This window comes from Artemia franciscana, chromosome 3 (genome assembly GCF_032884065.1).
Source record: "Artemia franciscana chromosome 3, ASM3288406v1, whole genome shotgun sequence".
Classification (NCBI taxonomy): domain Eukaryota; kingdom Metazoa; phylum Arthropoda; class Branchiopoda; order Anostraca; family Artemiidae; genus Artemia; species Artemia franciscana.
This window is the reverse complement of record NC_088865.1, coordinates 43,691,525-43,713,368: the sequence shown is the minus strand read 5'-3', so window position 1 is coordinate 43,713,368 and position 21,844 is coordinate 43,691,525. Positions and strand designations below refer to the sequence as shown.

The 21,844-nt window shown below is 36.5% G+C and overlaps 1 protein-coding gene across 3 annotated transcripts in view; it reads right to left on the bottom strand.

Moving 5' to 3' along the window:
- Positions 1 to 617: 617 nt before the first annotated feature.
- LOC136025298 (clathrin light chain-like) overlaps positions 618 to 21,844 on the bottom strand; it is a 33,077-nt gene continuing 11,850 nt past the window's right edge. The window contains exons 2-5 of one of the 3 annotated variants that reach the window (XM_065701189.1): positions 20,947 to 21,057; positions 16,432 to 16,684; positions 5,559 to 5,570; positions 618 to 836 (exon numbers count right to left, since the gene is read on the bottom strand). In XM_065701189.1, coding sequence (XP_065557261.1) covers positions 656 to 836; positions 5,559 to 5,570; positions 16,432 to 16,684; positions 20,947 to 21,057 — 557 coding nt within the window. In that variant the 3' untranslated portion in view covers positions 618 to 655. The remainder of the gene's footprint in view (positions 837 to 5,558; positions 5,571 to 16,431; positions 16,685 to 20,946; positions 21,058 to 21,844) is intronic. The other 2 variants (XM_065701190.1, XM_065701191.1) reach the window with 2 other exon arrangements.

Here is a 21,844-nt window from a genome sequence, read left to right as displayed (position 1 = left end):
AAAAAATCCGTTAACAGGCATTTCAACCTTGGAAGGCCTAGGATACAGCCAAGCATGGAAGTAAGACTTGTATGGGTGGGTGGGGACAGCATTTGAAAAATGTAAAATGGTATGAAGATATGGTTTGACTTAAACAATTGTAAACACTTTGAGATTTCTTGGGAGCAAGGTCCCAAAGGTTCGCCTGTATAAGCTTGGTGTTAATTAAATAATTATACATATATACCCTAGCATCTTGATCAATCAAGCATCTTTTTAATCAACCAAACATCTCCCTTCTAAGAAATACGTAACACACGAGTTTTTTTTTACTATATATTTATTGTTCCTCACTTTTGACCACTACACGGAATGCAAATAAATTCATTATTTGTAACAAACAAAATTATGCAGGTGAAACTCGAACAGCAAAAAGAGAGAAAAAAAAAAAAAAAATACATACATCTATCCTGACACAAAAAACTGAGTTGCAAACATCAGAAGTGACTCCTTAGAAAAACAAAACTTCAAATCTAAGCTTATCTTACACCACACACACAACTGCTAAATGAAAAATCCCTTTGAAACAGGACAAGGGAAATGTAACACTGATCTTGTCAGTTACTTCTAGGCATGGACAGGTTTGGTAGTCTATTAGGGAAAGAAATAAAAAGATTCATAAGTTTTTCACTGGAGGACTTTGTTTAAGCTGCAAAATGATGCTTCTCATACGCGCTATGTCCTTGGAATTGCGAGAGGCCTTTGGATTGAAGTCGCAGAGTTTGGCAATTTTTTCCCACTGCTGACCCGGGTTCACTTCCCCATTTACATCAGCCACAAGCTCTTTTTCAGCAGCCCTAAAATATAACAGTAAAAATTAATAGTAAATAGATATAATCGCCTGGGGAGCATACAACCCAAATAATTATATTAAGACGCAAGAAGTCTTTAGCTGAAAAATGTATCCTAAATACTACAAAAAATCTGGCGTTTTGATATATCTAATCGTTTATTTTGAATTGTTAGGCAAGATGTTGTAAAATCACCTTATAGACGCTTTAAATTCGAACTTGAATAATTTTGCAGCTGATCCTAACAATAGGATGTACGCTGTGATTTTTTTTCGTATCTTTTATTCTTTTCGGGATAAATCATGAATTATATATATTAACAAGATAATTTGAAAATAATAAATTTAAATACGAAAGATATAAACCCCGAGTCCTGATATTTTCGATATACCGACCCCAACTCCGATTCCATTCGGCAAAAAATTACTAAAGCTCCGGCTTCACCACCCTGCTTTAATGCTTCATCTCTAGGATTTACAAGTTATAACAAACCTGACTCCTGACATTTTCAATATACCAACCCCACCTCCCATTCCATTCCGCAAAAAAATTAATAAAACTTTAATTTCACAGCCCTGCTTTAAAGCTTCATTTATCTAGAATTTACAAGTTACAACAAACCCCGATTCCTTACATTTTCAATATACCTACCCGAACTCCGATTCCATTCAGCAAAAAATTACTAAAGCTCCGACTTAACCACCTTACTTCAAAGCTTCATTTATCTAGAATTTACAAGTTACAACAAACCCCGACTCCTTACATGTTCAATATACCGACCCCAGCCCCGATTCCACTCAGCAAAAAATTACTAAAGCTCCGACTTCAACACCCTGCTTTAAGGCTTCATTTATCTAGAATTTACAAGTTCTAACAAACCCCGAATCCTTACATTTTCAATATAGTGACCCCAACTCCGATTCCATTCAACAAAATTTAATAAAACCCCGAATCCATATCCCTGTATTTGAAGCTTCATTTAAATAGATTTCATAAGTTATAACCGATTCCAACTCCTGGTATTTTCAAAATACTGTCTAACTCAAAGAATTTTTTTTTTATTAAAACTCGCACTCCATAGCCCCGGATTTGAGACACGTTCATGGCAATGGTGTTAAAACACAAAAACTGCACAGGGTTTCAAAGTCATTACTTCATTGATTTTTTCTTTATTATACCATAACTACAATTCTTGTATTTACAACCCCGACTTGTACTCTCAACTCTATATAAAAAAAGGAACAAAACAACAATGGCTTCTTTATTTCTTAGAAATTTCGGACTCATGCTTTATAATTACACTTCATATCACCGAATATTCACCAAGATTGATATATCAACAAAAAATCCGAGCCACTTTGACAGGAAAAACTGTCCCGGGTTAAAACAAATGAAAGATTAAAAAGTTAAAAGTATCAGAGTTTGTATATGTGCAACCTCAAAATTGTGTTGAAAGAGTAATGACTTGATGACAAAAATAACGATGATTAAGGAAATAATATTTAGAAAAAACCTAAAATTTTAGAAGTCGATTAAGATCGAAGTAAACGCAAAAAAACAAATAAATTCACCTAACTTTGCTCAAAGAGATGAAGCGTAAATCTTTACTTTTTCAAAAAATAAATATATAAAAGTCTTATATTAGGTAAGTTGCCCTATAGGCAAGTGTATTCTTTTGATGAGCCCTTGTGTTGGGTTGTTGCCTCTGAATTATTTGTCTTTACTGTTTTTATTGTTTGGTAAATGACGACTTATACTTATTGACGACATGACTGCCTGTCCATGGATTATTCTTTATGGTTGATTGTGTATGGCTATGCTGTTTGACCTATGTGGTTGTATGGATGAGTAGGGTTAAGGCCTCATTCAAGTGCTGGTCTATATTAATCACTAATATAGGAAAACAGTTTTCCCTTTCTCCTTCTATCTTTTTTTTTTTTTTTTTTTTTTTTTTTTTTAATGTGTTTGTGCTGTTGCATTGATGATTTCTCTTTTCGTTATATATATTAGGTTTTATAATAAAATAAAACATGTAAAGGTCGTTTTCCCCCGCGTCGATTTTATATTCGAATCAATTTTTCTTTCCATGTTGATGCGTAAAATGGATTGATAATATTTTGTTATTGAATACTAATTCTTTTATTTTTAAGAATGCATTATAAATCGAATACTTATTTGAACATAAGACTAAATTTCTACTAAATTCTTTTGTATTCGTTATAAAGAAAACAAGTTGCGAAGGCCGTTCATAGTGGTGACACAATCTTACAGTTTAAAGGTTACTTACTGAATAACCTGAACTACTACTACTACTACTAACAATTCACCACGGTACAAAGTGGCCTGAGGCCAATACAGCTACGCAGACCCCTTCCCCATGCCAATTTATTCAAAGCCTCTCTCTTTACACCCTCTCAGGAAGTTGCCGTTTCCTTAAATCTTTCTTTATGAATTCCTCCCACCACAACCGCGGACGACTAGCTTTCCGTTTAGCCCGATATGGTTAGCCGAAAAGCACAATCTTTGACAATCTGTCATCCTCCATCGGAAATATGTGCTCAAGCCATCCCAACCTTTCTCTCATTATAGCCCTAGAAAGCGGGATTGAACCACAATTTTTCGTAGAGCCTACTGTTTTATATACAGTCAGTCAGCCGGGTACCCAGAAGAATCCGTAGGCAATTTCTCTGGAAAACATCTAGTAAATTTTCGTCCGCTTTTCGGAGCGCCCATACTTCAGAGCCTTGACCACTGTTATCACTGTAGCTTCCAATATTCTAATATTGGTTTGCAGACTTATCTTACAATTCTTCCAAACTTTTTTGAAAAAAAAGACACTTGGCCTTGGCTATTCTACTTTTAGCATCTTTACTGCTCCCACCGTCTTTGACAACAATACTACCGAAGTAAGTGAAACTGTCCACCTGATCAATTCATTCGTTACCCAACGCCACCTTTTCATCTTCACTTATTCCTAGCCTTACTGTCTTCTTAACATTGATTTTCAAACCTATTCTAGCATCCTGAACTCGCAAAACCTCTAAAAGTTCATTAATTTTGCTCAGACTTTCATCTAGGATCTTAAATCATCAGTATAATCTAAGCCCAGGAAAGGTTTTCCCTCCCATTTGATTCCGTGTTCTCCCATTGCCTTTCCTGTGCTCCTTAAGACAAAGTCCATCAAAATGATCCATATAAAGGGGGATGGAGTACAACCCTACTTAACTCCTAATTTAATTAGAAACTAGCTGCTAACCTCATTTCCTACCATAATTTTGTCAGGCACGTAACTTTTGATGGATAAGACTAAACTTGATAAAACTTAAATTTTTAAAATCAGCATAAAAATTAGATTCTTTTGGTGTATCTATTGTTATCAAAATTCCGTTTCTTAGAGTTTTCGTTACTATTGAGCCGGGTCGCTCTTTACTTACAGTTCATTACCACGAACTGTTTGATTTGTAAAAAAAGGGTCATTACCCCTTGGAACACAATCATCACGTCACCCTTTGAAGGTCATTTTTATGAGCCTTCAAAAAATTCGATTCAAGTGGCTATCTTAAAGATTTGGTAGGAGGCCATTCAGGAGTGAAACAGCATACAGGGTGGCAGATTGATCTCTGAGTAGTTTTGAGCCTCAAAATGGTACGGTATTTTTCGTTTGTGAGTAAATAAGCTCTAGCCCTAGTAAATAAGTTCTTTAGTTCAACCTCTTCTCACTCTCCTACTATAAATAAGGACATATTGCTATGAGATGGGACAAGAGACAAGAAGAAAGAAGAAGAAAAAACACTAAAAAGAAACTGGAAAAGTTTTAACACCAGAGACCCAAACTAGTAAGGAATTAGCAATTATAATTACAAATTAGCATATAAATATTAGATAAGTAATGAGACATTTGTTATGAAAGTACTCAAAGCAGGCATTTTAGAAAAGGAAGGACGATTATTTAGACAGGAGGACGAGGAAAAGATAATGGGGAGAGGGGAAGGTGATCGAAGTAACAATGGTTTTTCTCTTGATTGAACCCTTAATTGAGAACTAGTAGACAGAAGGCTCAGATGGGAGCAGTTCAGGATACGAGTGACAGACAGCGGGATCAGGAGGAGGCACTTGAGGACGAAACACAAGGCAAGAGGATCAGGAAGAGTATAACTGCTTGACAAGAGCATCGAGAAGAGACACCTTTCTTTTTTTGAACGGAGGACCATGAAGGCAGAATTGGGATTAAGAGGAGACATCGGTTCGAAAAAGGGACTAGGAAGATCTCTTTTTTGAAGGAAAAAGACATTCGAGGAGAGAAGGAGGCTGTTTTGGACAGTAAAACTAAATGTCAAAATAAAAGGACCATAAAAGACATTTCTCCAAAAAGTGAATCAAGAAGTGGCATTTGTTAAAGAGGAGAAACGGTTGGAAAAGTTAGAAGACCATAGGAAACATATTAAACAGGAGGGTCAGGAGGTAGCATTCGAAAGGAGATATTTCTTAGAGAGTAAGATCAAGAAGAAACATTTGTTAGACAGAAAGATCAGGAGATAGAATTCAAAACCACATAAAGGATAGAGGAATGTCTTAAATACGAGGATTAGGAACAGATGTTTGAGAAAAACATAAGATATTTGTTAGATATCAGTTACATAGGTGCACACAGACTTTCACCACTTCGGTGCGTCTTTCATGGTATATTAATAATACAAATTAATAAAATAAGGATATAAATATACTTACATGCACGCATCTCTGCAGCGGCAAAAGGAATAGAAAATATTGGATTAATATAACAGAATATAGAAAAGCAGAAAAGAGTGGCTTTCTCTTAACTCAACAGGGCGTTGGGCTAGACAAATTCAGTACACTCAACTTCAATGAAATTGAATCTTTGAATCACCTGCAGAAGATGATCACTCAAACAAAATATGCTGATCATATTCATCGGATTGATGACAGTGTCCGTAGAGAGAAGATTGATGTAGCCCCCAAATAAAAAACCTTATTATAAGGGAATATTCAGCCTCTAGCTGACAAAATTCCTTAGACTGGACGATTCCATAGACTAGAATGGAGAACACAACATTTGAGAATGGACCTTTGCTCTATGCCTCAAGGCATTTCTAAGATTCTGACTCAAAGGAGGATTTAACTCTAGGATATCTGCTCTTTTAAATTGCTAGCAGATACTCATTATCATTTCTCTTGCTTCCCTCGTAGCTAAAAACAGCTTTTCAAATTAGATAAAAGCCACTATTCTCTACTTTACACAGAGATTTATATAAACAGTCCGAACTCAAATAAATAGCATGATGGTTACAACACTGGAAGAAATAATGATATGATGAAATAGAATGACTAATAGTTTTTCTCGAAATAATTGGTTTTAATTAGTTTCAGTATTCTTAAAAAAAAAAATTAAAGCAAGTTTCTATTTCTTTTTCAGCCACGTGCTTTTATTTCCTCGTCTCAGTTTCCAGTCAAGCAATAAAAAAAAGAAAAAAAAAGAATTACATAATATTTGGGTGCTCCTTATGAAAAGTTTTCTATATAAAAACAAAATAATCTCTAGTTGAGAATTGTGTGCAATTCTTACAGACAATCATGCAAAACCTGTTTTATTTTATAAATTAAATGTTTTATATGGTATTATATGATAATTTATTATTTCAGGACAAGACAAATACATCTTGAAGATTAGTCTGGACTACCTCTCCCCTCTTTCTTGGTCGCTAAAAGTAATTGAAATATTAATAAAATTAGTTCTTCGCTTTGCAAAAAGTTACGAGAGGAATGTTTCATAAAGCCCCTGGTCATGCTGATTATTAATTGATTTTTATAACAACGGAGGGAGAGGGGCGGTCCTCCTCTTAGAATATTCCTTCTCGGATTAATAATAAATTGTTATAGGTTTTTTTCGCAAGAGAGGGGGGGGGGGGAGAGCTCCAACAAAATTATTTAAGAGAACAAACCCTCCCTACAAAATGTACTGTACATATGCAACATGGTAAAAAACAACAAACAAGAGCTAAGAGCTTTTATGGCACTTGTGACGAGGCCAGAAGAGCCAAGAGCTCATATGGTATGAGCTCTAACAAAATTCTAAGAATCAATAGATTGATTTAAAAGGAAAATCAGAGGATTAATGCCGGTCGGGATTTAAAATAAGAGCTCTGAATCACGATGTCCTTCTAAATGTCAAAATTCATTAAATTCGATCACCCACTCGTAAGTTATAAATACCTCATTTTTTCTAATTTTTCCTCTCCCTTCAGCCCCCCCCCAGATGGTCGAATCAGGGAAAACGACTTTATCAAGTCAATTTGTGCAGCTCCCTGACATGCCTACCAATTTTCATCGTCCTAGCACGTCCAGAAGCACCAAACTCACCAAAGCACTGAACCCCACCCCCTAACTCCCCCAAAGAGAGCGAATCCAGTGCGGTAACGTCAATCACGTATCTACGACATTTGCTTATTCTACCAACCAAGCTTCATCCCGATTCCTCTACTCTAAGCGTTTTCCAAGATTTCCGATTTCCCCTCCAACTCCCCCGAATGTCAACAGATCTGGTCAGGATTTGAAATAAGAGCTCTGAGACATGGGTTCCAACTAAACATCAAATTTCATTAAGATCCGGTCAGCCGTTCTTAAGTTAAAAATACCTCAATTTTTTTAATTTTTCCAAATTAACACCTCATAGCTCCTCCAAAGAGAACAGATCCGTTCCAATTATGTCAATCACGTATCTAGAACTTGTGCTTATTCTTCCCATCAAGTTTAATCTCGATCTTTCCACTCTAAGCATTTTCCAAGATTTCTGTTTCCCCCTCCACCCCCCCCCCCCCAATGTCACAAGATCTGGTCGGAATTTAAATAAGAGCTCTAAAGCACAAGATCCTTCTAAATATCAAATTTCATTAAGATCCGGTCAGCCGTTCTTAAGTTAAAAATACCTCAATTTTTCTAATTTTTCCAAATTAACACCCCATAGCTCCTCCAAAGAGAACAGATCCGTTCCAATTATGTCAATCACGTATCTAGAACTTGTGCTTATTCTTCCCATCAAGTTTAATCCCGATCTCTCCGATCTAAGCGTTTTCCTAGAATTCTGGTTTCACAACTCCCCCCCAATGTCACAAGATCTGGTCGGAATTTAAAATAAAAGCTCTAAAGCACAAGATCCTTCTAAATATCAAATTTCATTAAGATCTGATCATCCATTCATAAGTTACAAATACCTCATTTTTTCTAATTTTTCCGAATTATCCCCCCCCCAAACTCCACCAAAGAGAGCGGATCCGGTCCGGTTATGTCAGTCACGTATCTTGGACTTGTTTTTATTTTTCCCACCCAGTTTCATCCTGATCTCTCCGCTTTAAGTATTTTCTAAGATTTCCAGTCCCCCCCCCAATGACGCTGGATCCGGTTGAGATTTAAAATAAGAGATCTGAGTTACGAGGTCCTTCTAAATATGAAGTTTCATGAAGATCCGATCACACCTTCATAAGTTAAAAATACCGTATTTTTTTCTAATTTTTCAGAATTAGCCCCCCCCCCACTCCCCCAAATAGAACGGATCCATCCCAATTATGTCAATCACGTATCTAGGACTTCTGCTTATTTTTCCCACCAAGTTCCATCCCGATCCCTCCACTCTAAGCGTATTCCAAGATTTTAGGTTCCCCTCAAGCTTTGAGACACAATATCCTTCTAAATATCAAATTTCATTGAGATCCAATCATCCGTTCGTAAGTTAAAAATACCTCACTTTTTCTATTTCTTCAGAATTAACCCCCCCCCCCAACTGCCTCAAAGAGAGCGGATCCGTTCCGGTTCTGTCAATCACATATCTAGGACTTGTGCTTATTTTTCCCACCTTCCAAACATCAAATTTCATTAAGATCTGATCACCCGTTTGTAAGTTAAAAATACCTCATTTTTTTCTAATTTTTCCGATTTAACCGTCGCCCCCCCCCTTCAGATGTTCGAATTGGGGAAACAACAATTTCTAATTTATTCTGGTTTGGTTCCTGATACGCCTGCCAAAAAACAGGCATATTGTTGCATAGCTTCTAATCCAACTAACTGTAACAGAGATTTCTTCTAATTCCTTTTATCCTGTTGAAAACAATTTCAGAATTGTTTTCGGGATATACAGCATTAATTAGTATTTTAAAATGCAAATTAACAGCATTAGTTAGCAATTATTAGTGGAAAATTAGCACCTACATAGTAGTTATGCTGTCTGAACTAAAAGTCCCCCCCCTTTCGTCTTTTTTTTTGTAAATAACGCTTAATATATCAAAGTTTCTTCTTTTGAATATATGCCTATCTAGCCTCTATGTAATAGAATGGTGTTAGGGGTTTTAAATATCCGCTTATCCCCTCAACATCTACCAAATAAATAAGCGGTGGTACTGCAAATATATCTATCTTTCAAAAATTGGGCATAGGTCACTCAAGATCAGTAGATTCATAATACAGTAAAGGAAGCTATTGACAGAAAAGATTAACAAAAAGCTGTGGGTAGTGAAGGTCTTGGGTATATGCGGGTTATAGACCACCTACATACTCTATACGTGATCTTGGGTATATGTGGGTTATAGATCACCTTAATACTCAATAAGTGATCTTGGGTAGGTTTTGGGAACCACATAAAGCGTTAGTCTCATCAGCTTCAATAAGGGATTTACGCCATTTCTTCCTATTTGTTCCGACCGATTCGATTGAATTGAGTACGTGGTACTTAATGAGGCGAATATAGAATATTTCATTTGTCTCAGTGGCACCAAAAATATCGTTTAGGTGGTAATACTCGGCAACAATTTGGGCTCCAGTATCGTAACCGGGGCATCTAGAATATTTTTCTATGGCTATTTTTACAACTTAAATCAAGAGGTTTTTCAATCAAGAACCAGATCATTGACACGGCTCAAAGATTTATCCGCGTGGTCCTCACAACTAGTATACCGGAATAGTTATGGAACGAGTAGGTGCAAAAAAAAAATTTGCTAGTTCCAGCTTCGCAAAATATCTACAATTAATGTGCACAAATATTTACTTAAATTGTACTGTTATTTCAGGCTCAGGTTCCATTACAAAACGAGAATTCAAAGGAATTGAATGTCGACTCAGTTGAAATTGGTGCATAACATTTTTCAACAATACGCAACAAAATCTGTTAAACCCACAATTTGAGCATGCCATAAATTTGATTGAAAAAAACTTTAGAATTCAAAAATTAAGGCTTATTTTTTGACAAGCTCAATAAATCAATCAATATATCCAATAAATTATCCGGTTAAATCGATTGGAATCTAATAACACAGAGTTAAATTCCACTATCAAATAGTTATATTAATTGCACTCACAAAAACTTTGACGTAGAGAGTGGGGGAGAAGCGGCATCTCCCCACATTTACAAGATGTATTGTTGTTTTATTAAGTTATAGAGCCGCTCTTCACTCTTATTTGGAAAATAGTTTTTACTTTAATTTTCCACTGACAAACTAGATTCTTGAAACTAGATTCAGAATTATCAGTGGAATAAATAAGTTTATAAAATGAACACATAAAACTGAATTGTTAAAATACAAAATGTCGATCAACCCGTTATCCAAGACCCATGAACCACCAAAATACCAAGTCGACACACCCAATTCTTTGTTTTCAAGCCATGTTGTCAAATTCACATTCCCGCTCACTCAGATCCCAAAAACATCCTGTTTGTGATCCTGACCCCGACGGAAAACTATCATAGGGAGCGCAATAGCGCTACCTAAGTAACGCTTATTTTATTTTTTATTTAATAAAAAAATAAAATAAAAAGCTAAGTAGCTAATTCTTTTTATTTAAACCAGGGCACTCCGTATCGAAAGAGCTATTGTAGAAACTCCAAAAAGGGCCCATTTAATTGGAAATCGAATGGGCTAGTGCCCTTTCTAATAGTCAAAAGATATTGGAGGGCAACTAACCCCCCTCCCAGACCCACCATTATCCCCAAACACTCAATCAATATTTTGAGATAGCTATTTTGTTCAACGTAGTTGGAAGGACCAGAAATTATGTATTTGAGGAAGACGACCCCCCCTACAGCCTTCAGTTCAAGGGTTGTAAGTTATGCCCAGGAGGCAGAGCAGATTTTTTATTTATTTTTTTTTACAGAAAGCGGTGTCGTAGAAACTTCAAAAAGGGCTCATTAGATGGGAAATTGAGAGGACTAGTGCCCTTTTTAATAGGCAAGAGTGATTGAAGGACAGCTAACTCCCCTCCCACGCCCACCATTTCCCTAAACGCTTCCAATCAAACTTTTTAGAAGCCATTTTGTTCAACGTAGTTGAAAGCTCCGTAAATTATGTCTTTCAGGATGAAAAACCCCCTACAGCCCTCAGGGCAGATGTTGTAAGTTATACTCTGGGGGCTTATAAGGTTTTTATAGAGAGCGTCGTCGTAGAAACTTCAAAAAGGGCTCATTCCGTTGAAAATTGAGATGACTAGTACCCTTTTTAATAGGCAAGAGTGATTGCAGAGCAACGAATTCCCCTCCCACGCCCACCATTTCCCCAAACACTTCCAATCAAAATTTCCAGAAGCGACTTTGTTCAACGTAGTTGAAAGGTCCGGAAATTATATCTGAAAACGACAAACTCCCCAAAACCCTCCTGACCAAGGTTGTAAGGTAAGTCCTGGGGGCATATAAGGTTTTTATGAAAGCGTAGTGCCTTTATTAACAGTCGAAAGTGATCAGAGGGCGAATGCCCCTCGATCACTCCCTTCATTTCCCCAAAAACACTTTCGATCAACAGTTTAATATTGCTATTTTGTTCGCATAGTTGAAGGGTCCGGAAATGATGTCTTTGAGGATGACAAACTCCCATCCCCAAGCCCTTAGAGCTAAGGTTGTGAGTTATGTCCTGGGGGCATATAAGGTTTTTTTTTATAGAAAGTGTTGTCGTAGAAACTTCAAAAAGGGCTCAATCGATTGAAAAATGAGAGGCCTAGTGCCCTTTTTAATTGTCAAAAGTAATCGGAGGGAGAATCCCCCCCCCAACGCCCATCATTTCCCCAAAGACTTCCGATCAACATTTTGGTAAAGCGATCTTGTTCAACGTGGTTGAAAGGTCTGGAAATTATGTCTTTGAGGATGACAACCCCCAGAGCCTCAGGACGAGGGTTGTAAGTTATGCCTTTGGGGTATATAAGATTTTTTATAGAAAGCGTTGTCGTAGAAACATCAAAAAGGACTCATTCGATTGGAAACTGAGATAACTAGTGCCCTTTTTATTAGTCAAAAGTGATCAGAGGGCAAATGACCCCCCCATGCCCATCATTTCCCAAAACATTTCAATTAAAATTTTGAGATAGCCATTTTGTTCAACGTATTTGAAAGGTCGGGAAACTATGTCTTTGAGAATGACAAATTCCTCCACTCCTCACAGCAAGGGTTTTAAGTTATGCCCTGGAAGCATATGAAGTTTTTATAGAAAGTTTGGTCATACAAACTTTGGAGGGGGTTCATTGGATTGGTAATCAGAAGTACTACTGCTCTTTTTAAGAGTCAAAGTGATCGGAGGGCCCCTACCCCTCCCCACACAGGTACGTCGTATTATCCCAAGATGTGTCTAATAGAAATTTTGATATATCCTTTTTATTAACAATAGTGTAAATATCGTATAAGAAGGCTTTTGGGGGTGAAAAAACCCAGAGCCTAGGGGCAAGGGTTGTACGTTATTCCCAGGGCCTATTTAAGGTTCTTAAGGATGGGATGGTTGTATGAACTTTAGAGGAGGCTCATTTGGTTATAAATTGGAAGTTCTAGGTCCCTAATAAGAGTCAAAACAGACGGACGGCAGCTCACCCACCCCCCTCAACTACCCCTCTTCACCAAACGAATCTGATTAGAATTGTAAGAAAGCACTTTTGCTCAAAATAGTCCAAAGAACTAAAACAATGACTCTAGGGTTGACCAACCCCCCCAGTGCCCTGTGGATAGGGTTGTAAATCATGGCCTCGGGTCGTAATAAGATTCTTATGGGATGGGTTGTCACATAAACTTCAGATGGGGCTCACTTGATGTGAAATTGGAAGTTATAATACCTTTTTTTAGAGTCAAAAGTGATTTGAGAGCAACCAGCCCTCCCCCCCACGTTTCGAGTCCGGAAAATTTTTCTTTGAGGAAGACACCCCCACCCCTACAGCTCTCAGGGCAAGGGTTGTAAGTTATGCCCCAGGGGCATATAAGGTTTTGATAGAAAGGGTGGTTGTATGTACTTCGGAAGTGCATCATTAAATTGGTAATCTGAATTTCTAGGACCTTTTTCAGGAGTCAAGTGACCAGAAGGCAGTTACCCCCCCCCCTCCCCACCCCTCAACAAGTTGTGTTTTCCCGAAATAAACCGAATAAATGTTTTTTAGACAGTCATTTTATTCAAAATATTCCAAAAATCAAATAACAAGGCTTTTGGGGCTGAAATAAACCACCAGAGCCGAGGGACGAGGGTCGTAAATTATTCCGCGGGATATTTGAAGTTTTTACGGAAGGGATATTTACTCAACTTTAGAAGAGGCCAATTTGGTTGAAAATCGGAAGTTCTAATTCCTTTTTAAGCGTCAAATTCATGGAGAGCATTTAGATCCCCACCCCTCCCCCTTTTTCACCAAAAGCATCTGACTGAAATTATCAGATAGTGATTTTGTTCAAAATAGGCCAAAAAACATATAATTTCGTCTTTAGGACTGACACAGCCCCTCAGCGACCTGGGGATAGGGTTGTAAGTAATACCATGAGGGCATATAAAGTTTTTATGGAATGGGTGGTCTTATAAAGTTCAGATGGGGCTTATTTAATTGGAAATTGGAAGCAATAATACCTTTTTTAAGAATCAAAGTGATTCGAGAGTAATCAGCCCCCCCTCCCTCCAGACTTATCATATTCCTTAACGCCTCCAATCAAAATTTGGAGATAACAATTTTATTCATCGTAGTTGAAGGTTTCGGAATTTATGTCTGTGAGAAAGACAGCCCCCCCCCCAAAGCTCTCAGGAAAAGGGCTGTAAGTTATGTCCTGGGGGCATATAGGATCCTTATAGAAAGGGTGGTCGTATATGCTTTGGAGGGGACTCATTGGTGATCAGAAGTTCTAGTGCTCTTTTTAAGAGTAAAAGTTCTAAGAGGTCAACTACCCCCCCCCCCGCACACACAAACACGTGGTGTTTTCCCGAGATGTATCCAATAGATATTTTGAGGCAGTCCTTTTTTAAAATAGCCCAAATATCATATAACAAGGCTTTTGAGGTTGATACTAACCACCAGAGCCGGAGGGCGAGCGTTGTAAATTATGCTCCTGGGGCATTTAAGGTTCTTATGGAAAGGATAGTTGCATAGACTTTAGAGGTGGCTCATTTGGTTGAAATTGGAAGTTCTAGTTCCCTTTTAAGAGTCAATAGTAATAGAGGTCAAGTAGCCCCCTCCCCACCCAACTACCCCTCTTTTCACCAAATTTATCTGATTGAAATTTTGCGATGGCAATTTTGTTTAAAACATTCTAAGAACATATAACAATGCTTCCAGGGTAGGTACAACCCCCGGAGCCCTGGGACAAGGGCTTTCAGTTATGCCCTGGGGGTATATAAAGGCTTATGTGGAATGGATGGTAGTATTAAATTTAGATGGGTCCCATTTGATTTTAAATTGGAAGTTATAGTTCCCTTTTTAAGAGTCAACGTGATTTGAGAGAACACCCCGCCCTGACCATCATTTACCATGACAAACATCCAAACGAAGTTTTGAGACTCCAATTTTTTTTCAGTATTGTTGAAAGCTTCAGTTATGTGTAGCAATAGTTGTAGTAGCATTAGTAGCAGTATGCAAATAGCACCTTTTCTTCAACATCCTCTTCAACACACGACGAAATTTTTAACTCAATACCATCAACCGGCCCTGAAGCATTGCTGATGCATCTTGACAACCTGTATGGGCATAGTATGTTTTGATTTATTTCAATACAGTTACAATATTGCCCAAAATTTTCGCCTTAATACTCTTAGGTTAATCAGTAGTAGTAGTAGCACCAGTAGGAGTGCGGTTAATAGTAGTAGTCTTAGCTTTAGTAGCAGTAATACTAATAGTAGCAGTTGTAGGAGTAGAAGCAGCAGCATTTATGATGCAAATTTTGTCTTTTGGTCAGTTCAACACTCCCTGCAACAAGCTTTTACTTTCACACGCGAAACTCTTTCTAAGATATTACAGATATACCCTTTTCACAAACTTCACATGGATGGCAGGTTGTCATCTGTACAACAGAAATTTCTCTGAAAATTTCACCTTCATGCTTTAATAGGTTTTGGACTGAACTAGTCAGAAGACACTGTGTATATACATTTAATGCTGCATTTAAGGTTATTGTAACTAACGACACTAATGGCATTAAGTTGCAACTTTTAGGGAACATTTAGGGGAAGTTTCAATTAAACGAAAAAACTATATGCATGCAGGTATTAATAAGGTATATAAGAACATAGGCCGCGAAGCCCTATAATAGCTAGTAATATCATTGATATTTTAAAGGAGCTAATTTGATTGGAAATTAAAAGTTCTAGTGCCCTCTAAGAGTCAAAAGTGATTGGAGGGCAATCAGCCCTCCTCTTTAGCTCATAATTCTCCAGACACTTCCAATCAAAATTTTAAGACATCCACTTTGTTCAGCATAGCTGAACAGTCTAGTAACTATATCTCTACGGTTATTGGGTTGGTCAACCCCCCACAGATATATATGCTTAAAAACTAAATGTTGCTTTAAAATTAAATCAAAACGCACCGTTTGTATGCTGGTTGCCAATAAGACATCTCAGCAATAAACCAAGAACGACTGGGGGTATTAAGCTCAAACTTTCGGTGCTACTTCTATTACTACTTCTGTTCTTAAGATTTTAGTAAATCAATAGAGTGCAAGTCTATCATGGCTGTGAAAATTAGCTAATAAGAGCAATTTTTACAAAATTTTCAATTTTTCAAAAAGAATTCTTTTCAGTAAGTACAAATTATATTCTGGCTTTTAGAAAGCATAAGGGTTTCGAACCTTACTTATGTTAATTTCTGCTCGTTTTGAGTTTGACTCGGTTATTTATAGTAATTTCTGTTTGTTTTCACTTTCATTTATTTATTGATGATGATTTGTGGTAGTTGCATGCTTGGTAGATTATTTGATTCTATTTTTGTTCATTTTTGGTTCAAGAGAGTTCTTTACTTTTTTTTTTGAAAAGCTTATTTTGTGGAATTTTTTAAAAGTAATTTTCATGATTAAATATATCGGTGGAAGAACAAAACTACAATTCAGATCCTGAAATTATAATCCGATTCACCTGCGGAAGGAATCGTAGAGCCACGGCTATTTTTTTGCGAAACAGCAAAAAATGGCGAGAAGTTTTTCTGGATTTCAAAAACCAAAATTTCCATGGAATCGGCAATTTTGCACGTATCAATATTAATCAGTAGATTGTGAGATGTGATTTTTGACTATGACATTTTCAACAAAACATCGTCACGGTAAACCAGTAAGTGTGGAAGCATTAATTATACACTAGAGATGTTCTGTCATTTCTTTTACTCATACCTGTTCACAGATTTGGTTTTAGACATGGCTTCTTCGTGATAGTTGTACCATTCATCAAGTTCTCGCTTTGCTTGTTCTTTTAATTCCTTTATTTTCCGTTCCTCTTCTTTGTCTTTCTCTTCTAGCTTTTTTTGATATTCTTCTCGCCATTTACGAATTTTTTCAGGCTCTTCTTTTGGTGCAGGTTGTGAAAATAGGGATGGACTTATAACTCGCGGCGCTGCAGTGGGAGCAGCAGATGGCGCAGCTGAAACTGTGGAATTTGGAGGGTAAAATTACATGATTTTTCATAGCAAAAAAAGGGGAAAACGACCAGAACTAAAAAAAAAAAAAAATCTTGGAGAAGAGGGAAAAAAGAGAAGAGGAAGGGAGAGGGGGAAAGAGGGAGAGAGAGAAAGAGAGAGAGGGAGAACATTTGTAAAAGGAACAAAAGTTAGTTGATCAAGTAAACATACTACTACAATTTTCTTTTTAATGGAGCTCTCTTATTACATAAAGAAAAGAACCTTGTATATAGCTTATGCTGATAGTACTCACTGGCAAAAAAAGGGAGCTGACATTTGTAAAATACTATGACAAAAAGTATTTCTATTGAACTTTATAAGTTGCACCTATTGAAATACAATAATCCCTTGTAGAAATGCGATTAAAGTACTATATCTTTACGCTTAAAGATGAAGCTTAAAAATTTTCCTTAGGATGAATTAAAACTCGATTTCGACCTCCCTTTCCCCGCCACCAAAACAAAAATAAAATAGACAAAAATTACCCTTTCCATCCCTCAATCAAAATCCAAGGTGGTGCTTGGTTAGGCCTATTACTTCGTCAAGTGTGAATTAAATTTTCTAAAAGCCAACTCACTATACTAGTACTGAGATTTATCTAGCCACAATTTTTTGTCACCATTTGTGGGGCACTAAAATATCATATAATGATGTTGGACTCATTTGAAATGAAATTACTATATCTACTGCCTTCCATAAGTACCAAACGATAATATTAAAATAAAATACATTTTCTGACAAAAACCAGTCAGACCAACCCACGCATTCTTCTCAATCTATTTGGGGAAGAGGGCATGCGGCGGGGGGGGGGGGGGGGGGCTTGCGGCTAGTTTTCAATCGTTGAAATTGCCACCTTCTTTTTTACATTAATTGCAATAATTTTAAACACATGATGGGCTGATTTTGAATCTAAAATCGTCCCGCAAAACTTAATCTCTTAGAGGCAAGATTCCAGAGGTGGGATTTACAAATGTAAAAATTTGAGATATTTGTTTCAATGTATTACTTGGTCGAGTGTGAATTAAATTTTCTAAAGGCCCACTCCCAGTGATATTCTACTAATGCTGAGATTCAGCTCAGCATTAAAATGATGACCAATAATATACAGAGTAAAGAAAAAAAAAAAGTAAAGCAGGGCCAGTAATTATGTCCAGTCCATCTTTTTTTTCTGTGGGAAGAGGCTCAAAGTTTACATGAATACGGATACTAGCACAGAAAACCAAAAAAGTGGAGAGTTTAAAAACTATTTCGATAATGAATAGTACTTGTTAGCACGCTCAAACTTTTCTAACTCAAACTAAAAGCTCTACTGTCCTCAAACTAGTCTAGTCTATATGCAAGACTAGTCTAGACTAGACTAGACTAGTCTAGTCTAGTCTAAACTCAGTCTATATGCAAAAGTCGAAGTCAATACAAAAGGTAGCGATACCCACTAACCAAAAGGCAAACAAGTTCTGATCCAAAAATAAATAGATCACAGACACGGGTAAAAACAGGGAAAGATTTTTGAAATTTTAAAAAATGATTTAACGAATTGTACAATCAAAAGAGAAATGATCAAATACAAAAAATTTAACTCTAATTTTTCGGGTAAAAAGAAGTTAAAGGATATGATTAGGGTTAATTCTATAGCATTTAAGGATGTCATTGGGTAGGACTCGAACGTACTTTCAACCAATATTTCTTACTCACCTTCATCAGTCACGAGTTCTCTCGGAGTATCCCCTGTCTCTTGTTGAGACACAGCCTCTGCATCTGTGCGTTAGAGATAGACATAACAATATAAGAGCGAAGCATAAACAAATTAGTAGATATATTCTGGCAAGTGTTCGGAAAGGGAGGGAGGCTTCAATAAGCCCCCCCTTACTAAGTCTCAAAATTTCCCCATATGTTTTTTTTTTAATTTAACCCCCTCCACCGAGTGTTATACCCCCTAATAATTATATTTGGGAATATGTGTTTGAACGTGGTAAAATCATTTAAATGAAATTTAAAAAAAGGTTATAATGTTTTTGCTCATTTTAGAGGAAACCATTCTTTCCTTTTATGATCTGCCTCCAAATTTGTCTTGTAACCATGACCTACCTGTCTTTCTGTTGGATTAATACACATATAAATAAAAGATATAAAAGCACTTTAATGTGCTTCTTCTCGATACAAAATTTTTAGGCCAGGCCTAACAAAAAATAACATATAGTTTAGAAATAAACTATTAGGTCTAATCATATACATCTTGAAATTTGAGGAAGACAGGACGACAAGAAGATCCCCCCCCCTCTGCAAAAAAGAAATTCCAGCAAATGCCTACAAAAAAAAGAACATTAGGGCATCTGTTTTCGTTGTTCTCACACATGACGGTCCTGTAACAAATCTAGGCATCATTGAGAAACCGGGAAAACATGCTATGGGTGAAGCGTATGGCAACCCTGAGCGGAGACATAACATGATTTGCAGTGTGTTTCATGTACATGCTCCCGTGAATGTCCAAAATCGGTGAATATCGACATTCACTGGGGAATGTCCAAAATAGCCTTTTTTCTCCAAGGATTTAATCAGCGTTGCCAGTCAACTTTTTCAGTTTGATGCAAGTGATGATTACAGGTTAGGTTAGATAAGATTCGGTTAGGTAACCTTAGCTTAGGGTTTTAACCTATTTCGGATATTTATATTCTGATATGATATCAAGTTTAAACTAATCTAATCTAACATAACTTTTACCATTATAGCTTACATAAGACTGAAAAAGCTGACTCGACAAGCTAATTGAATCCAAGCAGGGAAAAATGAATTTTGGACATTCGCCAATGAATGTCGAAATTAACCAGATTTCGGACATTCACGGTAACATATACAAACTATGCGTTTTTAAATGTTATTTATCTATATTGTTCAAATGAGAGGAATTAGACCGAATACCGAATCCCTCTGTTTAGACTGCACAATCTTGAAATTGTGGACTCGTTTCTTTAAGACTCATCTGGACACCACTTATAATAGGTATCGGCCCCTTAGACTAGGGAGTGTTAAAGATGTTTGCCAAAAAAGTTGGGAAAGTACTGAAAACTCAAAATAGGAGTTTCTTTAGATTTTTGGTTCGATACTTCTATCAAAATGACAAGTCTCTTCAATAGCCTTAAACAAAGTGACTAATTTAAAAAAAGTTCAAATATGCAGGTAATCAGATGTGCAGCCATTTATGGTCTATATAACGACACAATTGCAATGGAATTAAGAATATTCGTATAGAGAACATATTTTCAAAGACTCATTGAAAACTGTCAAAATGATTACCCTAAAATTCATTATTTATATTTCAAATCCCTAAGAGAATTTTTTGGAGGAGTGTACTGAACAGGATTGTGTTCAGGATCAATATATTTCCACAGGATAAATAAAAGTTAAGTCAGAAAAGTTTGAAAAAATCGACACACGCCAAGCGCGGCAAGTCAATATCTCAAAAGCCACGCGTTGAATCAGCAGCATACCAAAGATAGGAGGAGTTTATATCAAAAGCTCTCCAACAAACGCTAAACTATCCAAATTTGCTGACATGGTAAAATTTGACATAGAGAAAAATCCACGAAGGAACTAAAACCCGAAACAGCTTCACTTGAATAAGTGTTCAAGTTTAGAATTTTTGAACTTCAAATTTTGAAATCAAAAAAATTCTCTGGAGGTTAAATTTGACACACGGAGTTAATTATGTTAGGTCGTTCATACCAATTCTAGAAAGTTTTCCACTTGTTCATCCTCCAGTCTAGTGCTCAAGAATGACCTTAAAATATGTAGAAAAGCAAGGAAACGTAATGATGAAAGAGACGAGGAAAATTACAACTAGAAAAAAAGAAATAAAACGACGCTAATATTTCAGTCGAGACCTCCATTCAACCGTTCTCAGTGTAGAACTAAAGATAATATTGATACAGATAAAATACCACAGGATAATAATAAAAAAACACATTAACACCGGCATTAAAATAAAAGGGGCCCTTTCTCAAGATACAGAAGACTGTTTAGTGGAAGTCTCAACCACAAAATTTCTACTGTTCTCTCCTTCTTTATCGGCTGTGAGTTTCCTTGATTTTTCTTCGTTTAGTTTTCTCGTTTCTTCATGCTTAGTCAGTGTGGTCACAGAAAATATTTACACAAAAAAAAGCATAAAAACTTGCAAAGCAGAGAATAGAGCGTAGAATAGGAATATAAAAAAAGAAGAAAGACTGAACATGCTTACAGAAATTATCTTCTAATTCCTTGTTCTGTTGTTGGGATCCAAAATCAAAATCACCAAAATCAGTAGCTGCAGCAGGTTCGTCTGAAGAGGGCACCATCATCAGAAAATCGTCTAAAACCACAAAAGCAACGTGCAACTTTTTTCCTTAATAGGTGACGGTAGCTTGAGAAATTTCAAGTGCAATTCCATGCAAAAAAAATAATACACCCGCAACATGCAAATGTATGTGCATTGAAATGGAGCCTAATTCTGAGCTTTAAGACACTATTTTCCCCGAAATTACCAGCAAGTATTTCGTGTTAGTGTCTTAATTGTTTAATGTTAGGATAATTAATCAGCTGAGAATTGCCAACTGTAGAGATGAAACATTTACGCCTATTCCTTTTTTTTACTTTTCTGATTTTATCACCTTCATTTACCTCATATCTTTCTCTTGTTTTATTTTTTCAACTGCAAGTCCATTATTACTAGCAAAATAACAAGATAAATTAAGATCTTACTCACGAATTTGCATAATATTATCCCAACTTCAATATTCCGGAGACGTTTTGTAACACCACACAAGACTACTCCTGAAAGGCCAGTGCACAGTAGGTCTCCAGGTTTTTTAACAATTCCCTCACGCTTTACAGCTTTTTCATTTAATTTGCTCTCTTTTGGCGACATAGTCTTTATGATAATGTAATAACAACAGAGAAGACTAATTAAACAGAATTTGAGCACAAGAATCGCTCACTTGGGTTTTACATACATTTGCCTATGTACAAGGCTACTGTTTTCTCTTGAATAAATTTGTGTCATATGCTCAGTAGATACACGGTTTATAATCATGAAATAAAAATCCAACAACACTATTTTATTACTATTATTATTATTATCTGATTTGGGTTGGTTTGCT